The sequence below is a fragment of the Lagenorhynchus albirostris genome, chromosome 3 (genome assembly GCF_949774975.1).
Source record: "Lagenorhynchus albirostris chromosome 3, mLagAlb1.1, whole genome shotgun sequence".
Classification (NCBI taxonomy): domain Eukaryota; kingdom Metazoa; phylum Chordata; class Mammalia; order Artiodactyla; family Delphinidae; genus Lagenorhynchus; species Lagenorhynchus albirostris.
This window is the reverse complement of record NC_083097.1, coordinates 63,831,892-63,853,298: the sequence shown is the minus strand read 5'-3', so window position 1 is coordinate 63,853,298 and position 21,407 is coordinate 63,831,892. Positions and strand designations below refer to the sequence as shown.

At 35.7% G+C, this 21,407-nt stretch overlaps 1 protein-coding gene across 1 annotated transcript in view; it reads right to left on the bottom strand.

Moving 5' to 3' along the window:
• The window catches only part of MSH3 (mutS homolog 3), a 181,310-nt gene that overhangs the window by 56,384 nt on the left and 103,519 nt on the right, over nucleotides 1–21,407 (bottom strand). Inside the window, exons 16-19 of the mRNA XM_060143213.1 lie at nucleotides 16,538–16,602; nucleotides 14,026–14,142; nucleotides 8,489–8,596; nucleotides 2,632–2,743 (exon numbers count right to left, since the gene is read on the bottom strand). Of these exons, the coding sequence (XP_059999196.1) occupies nucleotides 2,632–2,743; nucleotides 8,489–8,596; nucleotides 14,026–14,142; nucleotides 16,538–16,602 (402 nt within the window). The remainder of the gene's footprint in view (nucleotides 1–2,631; nucleotides 2,744–8,488; nucleotides 8,597–14,025; nucleotides 14,143–16,537; nucleotides 16,603–21,407) is intronic.

Genomic DNA, 21,407 nt, shown 5'->3' with positions numbered 1-21,407 from the left:
AAAACTCAACTCACAACTCTCACACTGTGCATGCATTTTTTTAGTCGGCAATATCAGAATGTATCGTTAAACTTGATGTAATTCAAAGCATTTCCTTTCACTCACCACCCTTGTGGTCAACCAAATTCACCAGGCTCACATCTCTGTCACCCTTGCTCACAGCCCAAGATGGAATACTCTGTGATATTCCCAACTCCCGTGCTCTCCTGGGCTTCCTTTCTCTGACCTAATTTCCAACTGCTCCCCTACATTTCAATTTTCTCACTATCCTCTGAAAAATTCCGCAATAGTTCTATGTTTCTAACTTCCTTGCTTAACATTTCCTTCATACGCTGACTTAGACTGAAAGCTGGCTGTTATTCCCCTGCAGTCCTCTCATTTCAAGGATGAGCTTTTTGCCACATCCTGTCACATGTATCTCAGGGTTCAAACGTTCTCCCATATCTGCTTCCTCAGGGCTTTACCATCTCTGCTTGTCTTCACCACAGGCATCTAATCTACCTCCAGGTCACCAGTCTCCATCCCTCGCAATCTCTGACACCTGGACCACCTTCACTTTCCACTACAAATCCTGTTGTTTTAGATGATTTCAATGTGCATATGGTTGCCTTTTTCTCAAATGCTGTTCCCTGATCTCCTCATCTCCGAAGACCTTCTCCACTTCCACTACTCACCTTCCATGGCCATACCTAGGATCTTGCCCTCACCCAGAACACTACCTCTGAAATCTTGAAGTCAGGCATCTCATTCTCTGATACAATCTCTCTCACTTAACTACTCCCTACATATTAATTCTTTCATCTCATCACCAGATAATTTTCCTCTGTGTTGACAAAGACTCCCTCCTTGACTAAATTCTAGTCAGGCTCCTCTGAGCCCTCTTCTTGACTAGGCCCCAACCTTGGCCTATAACAACTGCAACCCTCTCAGCACAAATGACTTCACTTACCCTCCCCACTAAGAGACCAGAACAAAAGCCAGCAGAGCTTCTAACTGCTCAAGGCTGCATTCTTGGGATGACCCCAGTCCCCCTTAAAGTGCCTGCCTACAAAAGCACAACACTGCCAAGAGAGAATTTATACTTGTTCCAGCAAAAACGTGGTGATAGGCAGATAGACCCCGAACCTTCTCTTAGAGCAGTTACTTCAGAAAGCTTGCAGTTATAAATCCTTTCTCTGCCCCTCTAAGAGGTAAATCTTCTACCACCTAGAGCTGCGTGAAATGCAAACATTCATTGAAATGCAAACATTCATGCAGATAACTCTCACTGTCCTTCTCAGTCCCTGTGGGAGGGTATTAGCAACAGTTGCCAGTTAATAAACCCAGAAGGGTCTCACACTAACCAAACCCCTTTCTCAATTTTTCTGTTCCCACTTCCTTGAACCTGCCCACACCCACCACTCCTCCCTACTCCCTCATTCTCCCTTTAAGACACCCAGTCACCTCTGTACAAACTGAAGTTGAATTCAGTTCAAGCTGGACTCTTTTCCCTATGCAATAATATTACTGAATACAACCACCCTTGCCACTTTAATTAGTGTGTGGTAGTATACAGCTCTGTTTATCTTTGACAATGTAATTCTATGTAACACACACACACACACACACACACATACACACAGAGTTCACTTTTTTCCCCAGCTTTAATCATTCTCTTGCTAGTATTCTCAATCCTTTAGGGGGAAAAAAAAATCTAAATTCCTTAACATGGCTTTAAACAAATTGGCCTCTTCCTTATTTCTGACACTTTTTTCTTTACACTCTATGTCCCAACCTTCCTCAACATCTTTCAGTTCCCTGAACCCACCCTGTCTCACTCCCAGACTCTACCATGCTGGTTTCCGACCTGGAATACTCCTCTCCATTTCCCTGGCCTGCAGTGAGTGACTCACTCTCTTCAGTCAATATTTCATCCCCGGGAAACTTCGCAAATGCTCCCCCTACATTGGGTTAGGTCAACCTGCTACGTGCTCCATGACACCTGGTCTCCTGTACCCTAGCCTGACCCAGCTGTATTGTAATAAACTATCTTCTCTGCTAGACCACCAGCTCTCTAAGGGCAGGGATATTTCTGTCTTGCTTCCCACTCTCTGTCCTAATACTCTGCTTCACTACCTGGGGCTAAATAGGAACTCAGTAAGTATGTGTTAAATGAATAAGTATTTTAAATCATTAATGTAGTATAAGAGAACTCTAGCCCATATAACAAAAATTCTTATCATTGAAATCAGCTGAAGCATCTGTGATTCTTTAACAGAATGTTTGAAAACAGTAGAGCACAAGACAAAGCCTATACTATACACCAACAGGAATCTGCAAAACCATGGTATGATTCTACCCCATTAGCATCTGCGAGCATTTATAAATATAAAATATTTTCCCTGGATTACCAAGGATAACTAATTAAGGCTAATCCTTTAGTTGCTAAATTGTTCCCTCTATAGATAGTCTTTCATTGGAAATAGCACTGATTCCATATTTGGCGGTGAATATAAAACTACAGCCAAGGATTAGTTGATTTAAAGCCTAAGGTAAAACTTGTGTAAATTTTTAAAACATTATTTGGTATTTAAAAGTTTGAGATTAGTGTTATCATCTTTCACTTATTTTTGGCCATGATGTGGTACTTACCAACAAATTTGTACTATTGGGAACATACTGGCCCTGTTCTCCCAGCAGCACGTCAATCACAGGGTGCCGGCCATTTTTTATTATGATTTTCCTTTCTTCTTGTAGAGTTGGTCTGCGAAAAGAAGCATGTTTCAATTTACAAGGCAAGGAAACAGCCTTTAAAAAAATCTCTAAGAGCATGAAAATTTTTGTGGCCAGTCTGTCAGACACACAACAAAACCTTAAACATGGACTTTAAGAACATATGTTCAGAATAAGTCTTTGAGTATAAAAGTTAAATTTCAACTGCAGAATCAGAATTGGAAAGACAATTATAATTATAGTGCTCCGAAGCACAAACTTTAGCAGAGTCTTACGATGGCTCCGTAACTACCTTTATGAGATCCTTTTTATTTTTCTACTATTCTCTAAAATATTTTCATTAATAGAAACTACAGTTCAGATTATTGCTACTTAAATCATTTTTAGTAATAAGCAAAATAAAGAAAATCAGGCAAAATTATTTCTAGATTTAATTATTACATTAATAAAAATTGTGTGTTGGACTTGGGGACAGAAGGACCTAAAAGTTTCATATTTTGTTTAATTAAAACATCTTTATATGGTCTTTAGTATCTTTCACTTTTTTTGATATAAAAAATGTTTGTTTGTTTTGCTGGTTTTGTTTTTTAAGGTTTTATCTTTCTGTTTTTATCTATAGCTTTATCTATCCAAGCTCTTGTGAGCACTGTCCTTCTCTCAGTCTCCTCCCCAGAGGTTACCACTGAGAGCAGTTTGGAGTCTACTCTTTCCAACCTTCTTCTCTGCATTTAAGTTTATATACACTGATTGTATTGCTTTGTGATTTCTTCTTCTTAAAAAAAATCATACTGTAAGATATCATTCCACAACTACTTTTTTTCTCCCTTAATATTCCTCAATACATATAAAAGGCAGATTTCACCATTTACCATATGGGTCCAATGGAATCTTTCATTTATTTTTTAAGTATTTCTAAGTCATTTTACAAGTAATATGTAGAAATGCAAATAAAAGAATAGTGAAAAAATCATGACAAATTTTAGTAAGAATTCAAATACAGCAAATCTCAAATTTTTATTCTCTATTTCCTGGTTTTGAAGGCATATATACCTGGAATGGGCAACACACTGTGAATGTAAATAACTGTTCATAAGCTGTCATGCATGCACCTGGACCATATTCATTTATAAATACTAATTCTAGATTTCAATACATTTCTAATAGGTTTTAGCTTATCATTATTTCTGATTCTTTTACCACTTGCAACAAAAATGCACTGTTTGAAAAAAAAAATGCACTGTTTGAAGAATTTTTTTGAAATCTTTTAAAGCTCATAATATTGTAAAAGAGAAGACAAGCCATCTTCTTTGTTTCATAACTGCAAAACATTTTTGCACTTACGTTTATAAATACAATTAAAATAATCAATCAAGTGAGTATTTTTATTTTATATCATCGATTTTCTTTCAATCTCCTGCCTTCAGCACCTATCCACCAGCAAACAGCATCAAGTAAATTTTAGCGCACAAATATCATAAAAGAATACTCCCAGACGTCCTTTTAGCAAAACAGGATGGTCCCGTTTCTTGTCACTAAGTATTGCATGCTGTGTGTTTCCTTTGGAATAACAAACTGGATAAGAATACTACATTTCATTTTGCCCTCACAAATAAATTACTCACACACTAATTCTTGAGTTGGAGACAGTGCACCTAGGATATTATTATCCACACACGCATAATCTGAGATTTTGTTTACACCAGAAATTTCACCACCATCATTAGTATCTAGAGCACTGCTATCTTTCCCTTCACATTCATCTTTTGAATAACCTAGTAACAATGAAATGTCTCCCATCAGTTTTTTTCTCTTTGCTACTATGGGTGAGAAATGAAAAATTCTGAGTTCTCAACTGTGTAGCCTCAAAGTTAGAAGCAAACTACAAGAGTGGCATCTCCAGTCTTCTTATATACCTTCTTGAAAGATGATGTAACTCTTCGGAAAATACAATGAGAAAAATGAAGAATGACGTGACAGTGCTTTCTATCTTAATTTTGCATCATCATTCTCCAGCTTCCTTCTTATTTTAGACTTTTACAGCATACTGGGAAAAATTGATAAACAGTGATGAAATCATTCCTAGGATGATGAAATAGTAAAGCATTCCAGACATAAGCAAGATAAAAATCATTAAAGATCCCAAAATGAATCTTTGATTTATAAAAGGGTCCAATGGACCCATCTGGTAAATGCAAGACAGAATAAATTTTATTCTCCTTTAAAAAAAAAAAAGGTAAATTGTCTCTTTGTTCTTTGGAAGACCTTTAAAGAACTCAAAGCTGAAATTAGGTCCAGTGAACCCTGATGGCATGGAATACAGAAGATGACAGATCATTCCTTGTCAGAACTTCAGCATTCTTTGGAAGGTGCTGAATAATAAGTTAGCTGTTCTCCACTGTTGAACATTTAGACTGCCTAGATTTTCACTGTTATAAACAATGCTCCAATGAACACCCATATATACGTGTGCATGTGCATATTTCCAGGTGTTTCTCTAAGCCAGAGGAAATTCCTGAAGCAGAATTTCCAAATCATAGGGTATGCATATTTGTTAACAGATGAGATACCTGTATCAATTTACCCTCCTACCAGCAGGATATGAAAGGTGACTTTTCATACCCTTATCTAAAGTTGGTATTATCAAACTTTCTAATTTTTAACAGTGTGACCTCATTGCTTTAATTTGCAATCACTGATTCCTAAGGTTGAACGTCTTTTCATCAATTTCTTGGCCACTTGCTGGTCTTTTTCATCTTAACATCCTATCAATGACCTCCTCAAGTGCTTAGACTCAGAACTTTCACATATAAGCACATTTCTGAACTTACTCAAAACACCAAGAAATACTACTTTCCTAAATAAATACTTAAATTCTTCTTAAATATATCTGGCTAACAAAACCCCAAGAATGTACACTCACATGTCTCAAAGAAAGTCACTAAAGTATCTTCTGAGTAAACAATTCGAAATCATCCTTTGGAAAAGGACATTTAAAATTACAAGAAAAGGACAGTTTTTGAATTTTAGGGTATAATTTTAAAATACAGTTTTTACCTAAATGGGTTATGAATCTACTGTAAAAGAAAAAAGATGAAACCAACTGTAAGCGATATCAGTTTTAAAATAAAATTCTAAGTGCTCTGCCAAGTGAAATCAACATATATTCATGACATTGATATGATTTCCCAGGAAGGTTTTCACTTTAGAATAAAAATTTGATTTTTTCTGCTCTAAAATCTACACTGACTTATTCTGTTACTATCAAAATTACATAATGACAAAACACTTCCTGGTATAGTAAGAAGCAAATGATTATTCAGAGAGCTGAGATGATATACTAGGACAGGACAGTTACAGCAAGAAAGATATGAAAATCATGTTGAGGGCATTTTGTGGCACTGAAGAGAAAGAACTGAGAAAATCTGGATTCTGCCTGAAAAGAATGAAACATTGAACTTGAACAAATTTACTTATTTTATATTTTTAAAATTGCATCATTCTCCTTTAAACGCCCCAGAGAAACAAAACATAATCCATATTAATAAAACAGTATAATGTCCAGAATACGAATTGGATAGAAAGACCTAGAATAAGAACTTCTGCATAAAGATTTAGACTCTAGTGAATAAAGTGTCCTAATAGCATTTAGAAAGAAGAGACTGTAATTATGAAGCCAAATAATCAATTTTAACTGCAATAACTCAGATGCACTGAAATCTTTAAACAAGTTGAAAATCTAAGGAAAAAAAAGTATAAACTTCAGATACTTAAGTACTAGTTTAAAAGGTATTTTAGATAAACGTTTCCTATTTCATGGCTATTTACACTCAATTTTATGGCTGCTAAAAAAGAGACTGAGTATATTACTTAAAGGTTATGGTGTGATTTTTCATTTAAATTTTTCAGGTGGATTTTTCTTAATATAAAATATATAGTATCCAATTAGAATAGTATTTTAGTGTGCAACATTTCCTGAAATTGTCTTACTGATAGAAGAGGTGGTTTGGAACAATCGTACTGAGGACAAGTAAGAGGTTGGATAAAGTACAGAAAACAGCTACTTGAAGGCTCCTGACAACTAACAGGACAGCAAGGAATTACCAGGGCAGGATCTGGGGTAGAACTGAGGGTCAGGGAGACTGTTTGCCAATTACTGAGAGAACGGCTGACACTGAGCACTATGGACAGCTTTAATCTGGACTGAGATACCAAAGGCTGCGCATCAGGCATAAGAGTGCATATGAAGTGAGAAATGCAGATTCTGAATCTTTGAACCTTTGAATATTTGAGCCTTTGAATCTCTGAATCACCTCAAGCCCTGATAAGGACTAAGTGATGCCAGACGTTAGTGTATTGAGATGTGACTCTTTCAGAAGAAATATAACATCAAATTATTTCTAAAAATGATTTTGCAAATACAATGCCTACAAGATAATCAAAATAACCAGGCATTTAAGGAGATACATGAATGAAAATGAACAGAAACAACAGACAACAGAAACAGGCCCACAAGGACTACAGATATTCGAATCATCAGACACAGACTTTAAGATAACTATGCTTACCATGTTCAAAGAGACAGACAAGATTGCGAATTGATAGAAAACGAAAAATGACTTTTAAAAAATAAATTATTATAGGTATGAAACATATTAAAAACCCTTAGGCTCAGATATTTTTTATTAAAGACAAAAAACTTTTACAATACTTAATTCTTTCTGATTTTTGAATAAACATCTGTAACAATTCTGTTTATTAAGTGTTTATCATCTACCTGGTCCTGCTTAGAAGTTTCATAATGTCTTTATCACATTTAATTTGCACAACATTTCTAAGAGGCAGGTATTATTTCGTCAATGCAGAAACTGAGGATCAGACAGGTTACGAAACTTGTTTAAAGTCAGTTGTCAAAAACCAGGCTGGTATTCAAAACTATACCCCTAAGAGATGATTAGGTCATAAGGGCAGAACCCTCAAGAATGGGCTAGTATTCTTATAAAAGAGACCCCAGAGAGCCCCTGATAGGGCAATGCCCACAGGAGTCACAGAGAGCCACCAGTGAAAAATTCCGGTCTGGGGCAGCTGCCAGAGTGAGCTCAGGCACAGAGCACCAGCAGAAGTGGGGCCACCAAAGAGACCTACCTCATGGGCAGGGCCCAGGCACAGAGCCACTGTGGCAGCTGGGTGGCCTGGAGCCCTAGGGGCCCAACCTTTGCCAAGCAAATCTACAGGAACAGGACTGCCACCCCAGTGGGTCAGGAAAGCAGGACCCTTGTGCCCCAGTGGGCCTAGAGGACAGAGCACTGAGTCAAAGATTTAGCTGATGCTTAAGATTTGGACTTCAGGAAGAGCAACTGAGTGCAATTTGCCTCAAAATGAATCATACCTTAACTCTCCCCCATATCTGATTTACATGATATTTAAATGAGACTTTTATAATTATAAAGTTAAACATATCATAAAGTGTTCCAGTGAATGCTAACAAATGAAAGGATTGCTCCTTTATGAAAATGTCACCCACATAAACCTAAAAATTGAAATAGGTAACATTCCCCTCTAGTTATAGTGAATATCTGCTTTCACTGCACTCAATGGTACAGCAAGAAAGGAATTTCTTAATTTTAAATCAAGCTATACGTGTATGACATTCAGCTTTACCAAGAGTTCAACATATTTGAGTAATTTTAATACCTTACAATAAAAACACTGAAATTAATTGAATAATTCTATCTGTTCTAAAGCACTGGAAAAGGGGAGAAATGAAAAAACACATTACCTGCAGTAATCTCCTTGCTTAGCGACCTTGGCCAAGGAGAAAATGCAGTCAACAGTTGCTAGGTGATGTACTGCTTTACACAAGGAGTGATAATGTTCACTGAAGTTCCTACAGAAACAACAACAACAAGGTGAGCAAACTGATTTCTTAGACCTGTAAAAGCTGCACAATAAGTAATCACTTTGTTAGCTTAGATGAGCATAAACAAAATAACCAGGCATACCTAGCAGTTAAGAAAGGTGGAAATTACAGTGAACTACTTTTCTGTTTAATAACTTGATTGAGGCTTCTTTTTCTTTCACTTGGAAAGAAATATATATATTTAAAAGTTTCTATACAAAAGATGTCTACTATTAATACCTTATTGCACATTTCATCTGACCATGACACTTCAACTCAGACCTAATGAACACTAATATAGTGATCATTTTCATTTAGCTTAAATAATGTCATGAACTAGCCAAATGGGTCAGCCTCCCTTTGTGCTTCTCCTTCACAGCATCATCCAAACTAGGAATAACAGTCTTATTATCTTTCTCTCACATTGACTGGAAACTTCTCGATGGTAGAGCCCAAATCCATCTGATGTACTTATTTAACATCTAGCCCATAGAGTTGACACTGTAATAAATTTCATAGAAGGCAAGCAAGAAGAAAGGTACTTTTTTTCAGTAACCGTCAGTTGTCTTATTAATAATTCATATAGAAATTAAATCTTAGACTTGTTTTTCGATAGGTCTGCCATTGACTCAAATCTTTGGCCAATTAAGTAGCTGGTGATCTAAAAGCTTAAAAGACTTTACTGAAAGACTTATTCAAGAAAAAATATAGGAATGTATCCAGGGGGTTTCCTTCTCTTTGTTTTTTTTTTTTTTTTGCTTAGATTATCCCATTTTCTCTTGTCACAGGAGTCCCTTATACCCTTTTAAAGAAGGTCCCCACAAAAGTGATGACTGTTATGCTGAATGCTTCTCTTAAAAAATATTTCTGTATTGTACTATGGGTTTCAGAAACTCAGAGATTTAGTCTGTTTGCTTCTTAAATCCAAAGGTTTTTAGAGTGCTTCCTAGCTTGAAAATGACATCCAGATTAAGCTACTATGTGATTAGTTATTACTATAATACTGTATTGATCTTTTAGAATCTGTAATTTCTGATTTTTTATTAATATTAGACTATTCTATGTAAATGACTTTTTCAGATACTAGAAACAACACGTTAAATATCCAGTTTTATTTCTGCATTAACTTTGTGAATTGAAAAATTTGTGAACTGAAAAATATATCTTTACATTACAGTATATTTTAAACTTCTTTGAGTAGATGGAGCATAATGAATACAATTTATCAATTTCTCCCTGAATTAAAGTTAATCAAAACAAACAACATGAATCCCACTAACAGTATTAGGAGTCTGTGCAAAATCCCAAGCACAAAGGAGACTGGCCCCTGCCATCAGACAGGAGCACCAAGTTTTCACCTTAAAAATGACTCTTGGGCTTCCCTGGTGGTGCAGTGGTTGAGAGTCCACCTGCCGAAGCAGGGGACATGGGTTCGTGCCCAGGTCCAGGAAGATCCCACATGCTGCAGAGCAGCTGGGCCCGTGAGCCATGGCCGCTGAGCCTGCACGTCCGGAGCCTCTGCTCCACAACTGGAGAGGCCACAGCAGTGAGAGGCCCACATACCGCAAAAAACAAACAAACAAACAAAAAAAACTCAGTTTTGAAGATGCCACGTGATGCACAGATATAACACCCCTGAGTGGTTGCCCAGTGATCAGGCCTTGTCATTTCTGGTCTGGCTTCAATTTTAGATCTGACCACTCATCTATCCCTTGGACTGTGGCTGATTCTGTCCCTAATTCTAATTACTGACCCATCCGGTCTTCCTATCCTGGCACTCTCTCTTTTGCCAGAGAGCAGCCACATTTGATGTTTCTGCTCTTGCCTCTCTGGATCTGAGTGTCAAAGTACCTGTGGCACTTAAAAAAAAAAAAAAAAAAAAAGCAGCCAATTTTTTCCTACTGTCACTCCATTCTTCTCAAGTCCTGTCCAGGCTACTAAAACCCTAATTTGCCACTACCCAACAGCCTTAGGTTGAGGGTAACTGTCCCTGATGACCTTCTATCTTCCGGGATTGAAATGAGTAACATAACTCTCAGTCAGTACCATTTCAGTTTAACAACAAAAAAGGCAGGAGAGAGAAGGTAATTATTTTGATACGGACGACAATGTTCTTTTTCATGTCAATTGTATAAATACGGCATGTGAAAAAAAATTTTCAAACTGTCATAAACCTTAAACATCACCATCATAACTTCATAATTCTTAAGAAGCCTTGTTTGACTTCTCGGTCTTTGTCTATTTGCTACACTTCGCCAAATTTCAAAGAGATCATTCATACTTAGAAAAATGACAAGCTGAAAAATGGGCAGTTCAGATAACAATCTGATAGACTGGGTTTATGTCATAACAACGTGCAACTTTATCACTAGGCCACCAAACAACTTCACCTAAACACTGTGATTTAATTTCTGGTCAAAAGATATTGCTGGGTCCATGGCAAGAAGATTAAGACACTTGTGTTCTAAAGCTGTTATGACAGTTTACCATCATATGTTTACTATCAAATGTTGCTCAATGATATCTGAAGTTAATAAAAAAGGAGGATATTTTATTTTTATTTGCAAATGAATTTCTAAAATAATCAAATGACTGTGTAAGAGGTATTATAATTCAATTTTTAAAGAATTTGCAGTTGAGATTATTCAATATCCACAGCCCATCTTCTAGAACACAAAAGAAGAGACAGTTTTTTGAGAGAGGCTTCTATTCACAGACTTTGTTTCAGCCTTGATTTCTTACGATATTTTGATAAAAAGTAATGTGACTAATGGACAACCGTTAGTATCTCAGTAAGAGACAAAAACACTTTGTATAGCTGGTATTCAATCCTCTGGTGTCACGTTCAATGAGGTTAATCATTTCTGAAATGACATTACATTCACACCATCTGGCACCTCAGTAAACAGTATGCCATAACAATCAATGCTATTCTCAAGTTGGGGCTCTAGTTGCAAATGCTGTAGCTAAATTTCAGCCAATACTCTTTTTTAAGATAAAAAATTTAACATATTTTTCTCATTTTGAAAGTAATATATGTATATTATAGAAACTTTTGATATCATGTATCTGCAAAGTACATTAAATTTCCAGTAACCTCATCATCCAGAATTAATCACTTAATATTTGAGACGATACACACGCCCCCACCCACCCCCACACACACACTTCTCCAAAGATATACACCTGGACAAACCTCTCCTCGAGCAACAAAATACAAAGGAACTATATGGGACCAAAACTAACTGCTCACATGCCCAGTTGGGGCAAATTCTGGACAAAAGATACAAAGAGACCAAAAAACCCAGCTGTCACTTTTGAAGAGCCCCAAGCAAAAGCACGGGGTCAGGAGCAAAAGCAGGGCGCTGCACACGCCCCCAGCTCACAACATCACTTAAGGGGTGGGCAAGCCACCTAAGCCACCCCTCCGGCCTGACCCCTGGCCACACCCCTACCCTCACCCCGTATAAGGAACGAGCTTGGCCCCCCTGAGCGAGCAAGGGAAACTGTTGCTTGTTCTCATTCCCCCCTGCTGCAGCAGGGGCCCCAATAAAGCCTTGCCTGAACTTCTTGTCTGGCCTCTGATCAATTTCTATTGATTAAGGAGGCCAAAAACCCTGGTCGGTAACAAAATCTCTTTCTGATACTATAATTCAAAACTTTGCTGGGCAACAAGAGACGGTACCAATTTATTACCTTTTAAAAACTCACATATTATCTTTTTTGTTCCTTTTTTTCCACTTGTCAGATTGGTTAATTTAAATGGAGTAAAGCTCCCTGAAGACTTCACTGAATACTGTTCAAGTTTTTAAAGAGAAAGATTTCTGTTTAGACTGATGCCCGTGGATAGATTCACCATGGGTGGGCTCTACAGCCTGATGGTAAGGGGCACACACCCTACCACCAGATACCCTGGGTTGCATCTGGGCTCCAATCCTTACCCTTGTTGTGAGCAACTTATTTTTCATTTCTGCATCTCACTTTATCCATTTGTAAATTGGGGATGATAACAGTATTTCACTAATAGGGTTCTTGTGAGGAATAATGAGCCAACATATATAAAGTGCTTAGATGTGTGGTGGTCTGGAGCCAGCTCCCATTGACTCTTGAAACTCAGCTGTGCACATCTCTTCCCAATCCAGTCCAGCAGGAGACTGCAATCAGTCCAGGTGGGAGTAGTGACACAACAGAAATCAAACACACACTACTACTCTTCCAGAGAGTTGGCTGTTAACCATTTACCAGCACACGAGCAAATTAAATTAAATATGAGCACGTGACTATTAATAAATCCAGGACTCTTCAAAAAAAAAAAATCTCATAAAAATCCAAAAAGGTAGGGGCCTATTCTAGATTCAAATACACTAAAGAAACATAATAACCAAATGCAACATGTGAAAGTTTTTGTTAAATATGGGGGGAGGAGGACTCAGACATAGAGAACAGACTTGTTGCCAAGGTGGAGGGAGGTGGGGGAGGAAAGGACTAGGAGTGTGGGATTAGCAGATGTAAACTATTATATACAGCATGGATAAACAACAACGTTCTACTGTATAGCACAGAGAACTATATTCAATATCCTGTGATAAATCATAATGGAAAAGAATATGAAAAAAGAATGTCTATATGTGTATAACTGAGTCACTTTGCTGTAAAGCAGAGATTGGCACAGCATTGTAAATCAACTCTACTTCAATAAAAAAAATTAAAAAATTAAATATGGGGGGAGGGGGAATTGAGGCAATTCAATGTTTCTTAAATTAATATTAATTTTTCTTAGGTATGATGTAAGATTACAAAGCAAAATGTCCTTATTTTTAGAAGATGTATGCTTAAGTATTTAGGTGTGAAGTATTACACTGTCTAAAACTTACTTTAAAACGTTTCAGGAAAAAAAAGTGTATGAGAGAGATATAAAACAAATGTAGCAAAATGTTAACACTTGATAAACCTAGGTGAAGGGTATATAGATCTTCATTTCAATTTTCCCACAGATGTAAAATTTTTCAAATTACAAAGTTAGGGGGAAAATGTAAAGGATGTAAAAATATAAGAAAAAAATTAAATGGCAATGATAAAAACAAAATAACTAACCCATACTTGTCCAACTCTGAAAATGTTAAGCCTTTATATAAGAAAAGTAAACAAAGTCCAAGGTAGAATTTCAAAGTGACACTACTAAACATTCTTAGCAACAAAATGTTAGTACAGTAACAATAAAGTATATTTGGTTTCTTACTAAAGACTAAAATGAGCTTACATTTCAAAGGATTAAAAATAAAATCAGAGAACACATGTACTCAACTATTTTATGGCAGGTCACAAGCAGTAATCTCTACTTTTCTTTTTGATGGAAAGATTTTCCGGTCTATTTCTCATAGCAAAAAGTCAGATTATATTTTTCATTGTAAACTCACTCTAGAAAATCAAGCCATTCAGCACTGCAGTCAAGGACTAGCTGCTCCCGGAGCTGATTCAGATGTCTGTAATTTTCTACAATAAAAGGAGAGTGAAAGCGGCTCACAGCTTTTGTGCTGGAAGAGAAGAAAAAACATAAATAGGAAATCAAGGTTACTAAGAAATCAGTAATGCCATCACTTCAGAAAACTAAAGTAGTTATTGTTCTCTGATGAGCGTTGAAAGTAAATAGCTGTAAATACAGAACATTCTTCAATTATGATCCTGAACTTTACTGACTCCAAAGATCTTTGTTGTAAATAAAATACTTGAAGTTCACAGGACTTTGTTCAGGAAGCTTTTAAAATTCATTTCAAGTTATATCCATATGGCAAAGTCAAAGTTTAGAATTTCTGTTTCATAAGTAAAGAGCTTTTTTCTTTAAATTATACTAAATGAAAATGCTTGCTTTTTTAAAAAAAGATCAGACGCAAATATAACAAAGGAAGTCCTAACAAAGCGGGGAGTTGGACATATTGGTGAGGGTGGTATTATTTTTTATATTTTATACTGTTTTGTATGATTAAAGTATTTCAGTGAAAAAAAAAGCATTACAAAGAATAGCAATGTATTAATTCAGGAAGCAGTCAAAGAAGAGTTCTTCATGATCTAACTATAGATTCACAGTGACCCTGGATGGGAAGAAATATCATGTACTCCTCTTCTGGGCTTGCATATCATCTCTGCTTCTTCCTCAAGAAGCTGCAGAACACAATGGGGGATGCTATGGGTCCCCAGTCAGAGAATCCAGACCAAGGCTTCAACTCTGCCACTTACTTGCTAGCTATGTGACTTTGGGCCAATAAAACTGGCCTTCTCTAAACTAAAAACCTTCCTCATCTATCAAATAGGGATAATAATAATATCTACCTTATAGGTACAGTTGAGAGGATCAGATAGTGCTTAGCAGAGTACCTATGTCATTAGTACTCAATGTTAGGAGTTGTCCCATGGTGGTGGGGATTACTGCTATTGATGCTATTACTATGATGGGAACTTTAAGAAGAAAAGGTCAAGATTGAGTGATAGGCAGGTGATGACAGAGTGTATCCTGATCTTTGTTTGCACCCTCACTCCTGTAACATGCTGTCACAATTACCTTTAATTTGGCAAGTTATTGGATTATAAGTGAGCCTTTCACATTAGAAATCTGACTTGATATTCTAACCTATTCCTGTCAAGGTTCTGATAGCTAAACAACAGATAAAAAATAACAGTGAAACTTCCCCCATACCGTCTTATTTATTCATTCAATTTACATCATTGAAATGTTCAAAAGACGCTGGTACTGATTTATGCCTTGCTTATTGCTTTTAAAGTATGTCATCTAGATTTCTATGCAAACATATTTATCATAGTTCTCTTCTGACAAAACTCATTTAGTGAGACATTTTAGTGATTGTTCTAGATACACTAACATGATTTCTAGTAATTTCTCTTCACAAAGCATATTACCATTCATTAGCTGTAGCACAGGACAAAAACAGATAAAGAATGCCTGCAAAATGAGGAAACATTCCCTAAAATCAATAATACCCAAAATTCAATTATAGCTTCTGGTAACATAGGAAAAAAAAGGATGGTATCAGGGGTAAAGAAACCCATGACTGTGCCTTCAGGATCCTTTGATAGTGGCCATGGATAATAAATAGTTTTCTTTTTTAATTAAAATAATAATTAAAATTCATAATCATTCACACATCATGTCAAAATAATGTTAAAATTTCCTTCCATTCTTAACATAGAGTTCCTTCATACCATCACCAGCTACTAGTCCCTCTTCTACTATCTTAGGCAAATGTAGTATTTTCATCTCAAGTTCATGCAAACATATTAACAGTAGTAATAAATATTTCACAAACGATGCTACTCACAAGAGGAAATACACTTCGATAAAACCACTTCTTTAAAAGAGTCCCCTCTTGGGGATTAATGCCTAACCAAGGAGAAAAGGCAGGGTCTCAACGCGGTTCTCTAATTTTGTTTCTGATTATTTTCATCAATTCATGATATAACTTAAAAAAAAAAAGAACATGTAAAGAGCTATTATAACTATGTGCCATGGAAAGCAAGCTCAGTGAGGCACAAAATGAAATGTCAGCTTCTTAAAAGAAATGTCAGGTATAGCATTCATCAAGAAGTTCAAGCAACCAAATTAATCTTATAACTGAAGGTTCTGCAACTTTCTTTTTCCATGTGTTTAAAGTGTTCTCTGAGGTATAAGAATAAAACAGTAGTTCACAAAACAAGAAAAGTGTACACAAATAAGATACCCTTTGGAAAAAATGTTTTAAAATCCAGGATAAAAAGAGTTTAAGATAATTATTTATCTAGTTAAAGTTCCATAAAGAAACTGAAGGGCCAAAATTGCTTTTAATGTCAAGGATGTGGTTATTAACATACCAGAAGCATGCAGGTAAACACATGTCATAATTCACGTTAATAAGAAAAAACATGTATTTTTAAACTTACCTTCCAACCTTAACCCAATCAGTTGGTATACAAGATACAGCAGAATTCTTTACCTCAATCATAAACTAAAATAAATACAAATAAAGGTTAGATATTTAAATGATTAACCATTATATTTTTAAATCTTTTAAATCTTCCTCAAAATTGTTCTATAATAGCTGAAAATAAATGTAATGATTGTAATTCAAAAAAAAAAACTGTGCTATAATAGTCTAGCAAATATTAATTTAAACATTCAAAATAAATCCAGTATTGTTATTGGGAGAGTTCACATGTGTCCGCACAACCAAATATTATTAATTAGGGTTTCAATACTTGGGATAAAGTACAATTTGTATTCAGCAAAAAGTTTGTGATAAAGGATATAACTTGGCGCTTTAATGTTTGTAACACTGTTATGTTCATACTACGAATGGTGATTTTTCTTTAATGACCTTTTTCATTTATTACTACCCACTTATCTTAAGAATTCTATTACTCAGTAATAAGACTGAATTTCTAAGTGCATAAAATTTTAAAATATTTGATTATTAGATGTTATATCAGCTTGAGATATGGTCAGTCCCTAATTCTGAACAGAAGAGGATTCATCGTAATAGTTTTTATCCAAGAAACCTAAGTCCTCTAAAAGTATACTCAGACAAAGCACTTAACTTCCTCAGCAATTAAGGGAGGAATAGATTTCTTCACGAGTGTCTTCTTTAAGTTTTCATTTATATGAACCATATCTTTATAGATCCAACTGTACTCTACAAGCTTTTCTGAAATCATCCAGGAAGTAAATGAAATCACTACTTCAATCACACCTTCCATTTTTAGTACTAGTTATATATCATCTCTTCTTCCTGTTCACTTTCCTGTATTATTGCAATGAAACTTAATGTTTTATTTAAATAAATAAACAAATAAAAAATACACTTATTTTGTATGGGATGGGACCCAGGAGCTCTGTGGCGGCCACTAATTTTGAGATGGCTACAGGAACTTTGTCACATGTTTTACAACATTTCAGGTATTTATAATAGGCATATTATTAATAGTATCAGCCTGGGACTTCCCTGGTGGTCCAGTGGTGGAGAGTTTGCCTTCTAATGCAGGGGATGCAGGTTCGATCCCTGGTCAGGGAACTAAGATCCCAAATGCCGCGGGGCAACTAAGCCCGTGCGCGACAACTACTGAGCTCGTGTGCTTCAACTAGAGCCCGCACACTGCAAACTACAGAGCTCATGCACTCTGGAGCCCGCATGCCACAACTAGAGAGAGAAAACCCACGCTCCAAAACTAGAGAGAAACTCACGCACCACAACAAAGAGCCCGCGTGCTGCAACTGCAACTAAGACCCAACACAGCCAAAAAAAAAAAAAGTATCAGCCTAGCTTTTGAGTTTACTTTTCTATTAATAGAAACATTGTAGCTTTTACATTAATTATAATAGGAATTAATGGTTAATTTTAAGAATTTTCATCCTTAGCAAAGATTTTATAACTAATGATGTCCTCTTTTATAGAGGGAATTAATACAATTTCAAATCTGATATATCCAGTTAAAGAGTTAAGAGTGAAGAGTCTTTAAAAGTCCCCTTGGCTAAAAAAAAAAAAGTAACTAAGGAAAAAAATTCACAAAATAAATATCACTGATGAGAAATCACTTTAAGAGTAGGCTAAAAAATTCTGCTTAAATATTATTTTGAAATGTTCTATGAGAAAACATATTGGTCTTTTTAAAAATTAACTGTGGGGGGAGCTATGTCAAAGGCAAACAGCAAAATTGAGGACCACGTTAGATCACTAATATTTGGGAAGGACATGGTAACACAGAGCTCCATAGGAATTACTGCCTAAGGATGGTGGAAATTTTGAAAAGAAGCTACAACTGCCTCAGTGAGGTCTCTAGGCAGCCAGCTAGGATAGTGTACTTAAGTTATTCACCATAACTCTGCAGCATGGCAGCTCTGGATTCAGATCCATGCCTTATACTCATTACCAACTGCCACTGGTCACAGCCCTTTGGAGCACCTTGGGAATAGTTTGGACCATAACTGTTCAATCTGTAAGTATCCAGGATCCATTCTAAGGACCACAGCTCCTCAAGCAAGCCATTTATAGAGCCAATACAGGATGGAAAACAGAGTGAGAATCAGGAAAGCTACGTGGACCTCCTGCTTGTTAAACCCCTGGAGTCACTTCCTCAGGTGCTGGTCCTGTGTGTCATCTTTTCAGCCTGTGTTTCTCCTCAGAATTGTCTTCAACTAGCAAATTTTTTTCTGTTCTACACTAGCTATGGAATAGGAAATTTTCTATTTCATGAACATTCTAAGAATGAGAAGACAGGCCTTTTGTTTAGAGACTTTATTACTAAAGAAAAGGAAACTAACAAACATTGGAAATTAACATATATTTCAGAAATCTTAGAGAGTTCTCATAGCAACTTCCCTCACTCTATAGTTCGTGACTGTGTTTCTCAGGTGCGGATGCTAGAAGTCTGTCCAGATTCATTGTAACAAACCCTCATATTCTTCTGCTGGGATCCAGTTCTGTCCTGGTTAAATGTCAGATATTGTTACTCGATCTACAGCCCGTGGAATCACTGGACTGGCATCATTGTTAAGTTTGCTGAAATTCTTATCACACTCCAGAAACTGCTCTCCGTTTTCTCCAAGGCCACACTTCACCCATTCCTATTCTCCCCACTTTCTTTCCCACTATGTCTTAGGAATTTGCAAATATTTTTTATTTAGATGTAAAATATAACAGAGATTGCTTTCTACGTCTTAAACCTGCTAAGCAGATATTTGGATATGCTGCAAATTAATAAAATTGTTTCTACAGATTTTCCACTAATATTTCTTTCCTTTTCCTTAAGAAAACTACTAATCAATACTGCCTCAAGTCTAAATATCATCCCATGCCTATTCCATATCTGATTCAAGGTTAAGAAACAATTCTCTCCACAGATAAAACATGAAAGAGACTGCCACAGAAGCAATGAACTAACTATGTAAAGCTATGTAAATTTCTGCTTTCATTACTTTCTTTCCAGGATTTTCTTTCTTTCACTATTTTCTAAACCAATACTCTCCGAGTCAGACACAATAATTTACCATAGTCAATAAGGCTTAGTATTCTAACGCGTAAAAACTGGGAACAAAGGTGAAAAAAATGAATGGTGCCAAAAGTAACACTGACTTGACAGTCTATTTTTACTAATATTACAAAGATCCATGTACCACATAGGGCTGCTATAACAGGTTTTTAAAAATATATTACAAAGTTATATGTATGGAAATAAAATTTCAGACAGAACCGAAGGGTATAAAATAAGAACCACATATATATAAAACAAGGGTTTTCCTTCTCTCCTCCTTCACTTCTCAGAGGTAATCATATTTGATGGAGTCTGTTCTTATTCCTTTGAGTATCTCTAAATTTGCTTATAACTTCAGTACAAATATTTAAACAGAATTTGATTATAACAATGCTGACTATCATTTGGTGTTCGAATGAACAGAATCACTAATTCCCAAAAAATGTTATAAAAGTGATTCTGTATTGATGTACTATTAAGATTCTACAGATTAAAAAAAAAAAACAACAAGAATCCATCCTATTGTTAAAAACTAAGAAATTTCTTGCCTCAAACTTATCACCTTAACTTAGTAAAGGTTAAAAATAATAAGATAATTTACCTTCCTTGTTAATCCTTTGTAATCCAATTACTTAATCTCCACTCTGCGCTTTTTCTTAAATGTCAATGCTATACTGATACAAAATAACTAATCTACTATCCCTTATGAATTCCTAATCAGTTTTCCCCATTTTTACTTTAAAACTGCCAAATGAATCCATGGCTGTCTTCCAAAGCCTTGAGCTTTATTTAAGTCTGAATAGTATGAGCTCTAAAATGTCTGGATTTTATCAAATAAAATCTATGATGTTGATAATCCCTTGTATTAATATTTGTGAGTTGAGTGAAATAACGACATGGTATAAAGATCGGAGGCAGACCTGGGCTGGAAATGAGCTTCTAACTTGGGTAACTTATCTCACTATACTATGCCAAGTCTCAGTTTTCTTTCCTGCAAAACTGGAATAATCCCTTTTTGTGTTGTTACAAGGATTAATAATATATGCAAAGCACTTAGCACCATTCTGAACATTAACAAGTGCTTGACAAATGGTAACTATATTACTATTATTAGTATTATATGAATAATATGTGCATAGTGCTTTCCAATTAGAAAATACTTTCATGTATTTTAACTCAATTGGTCTTCACAGTAGTCTCACTACAGAGGTGACTCTTCCATGGTCATGTAGCATGTAAGTGGTAGAAATGGCATCTTTCCCCACTGTAATACCAGGTAACCACTTTTCTACTAAACATCTTTTATTAATGTATCAAGCAATTTTGATCATCTCATTTTCAACAAATAGAACAGAACAGTGGCACTGAGATCACTTGTCAGTTTGCAAGGTCATAATTATATAGTGAAACCAAGAGATACAATTAAGTATTTGGTATTTGCCTGTTCAGGGGAAGAATGAGAAGTAAGTATATGTAGGGTGAAGTCATTTTTCTGTTATATAGAGCTCTATGTGGAATGCATTATGAAATGTCTGCCTTCGTATAATATCTTAATTTTGTCTAGAAGACAGGCTGACTTAATCACTGGTCTGTTACATTAATAAATATTTTAATAAAGATTATAATTTACTGTAGAATTTATTTCAAGTAATCAAACAAATCAACACTTGGCTAAATAGATAAAGCAGTGCAAATATTTTAAAAACATTTGAAATTACACTTTTCCCCACTAGAAAAATATCTATTTTTAAAAATTCAGAATAAAATGTTCATCCTATAGAAATTA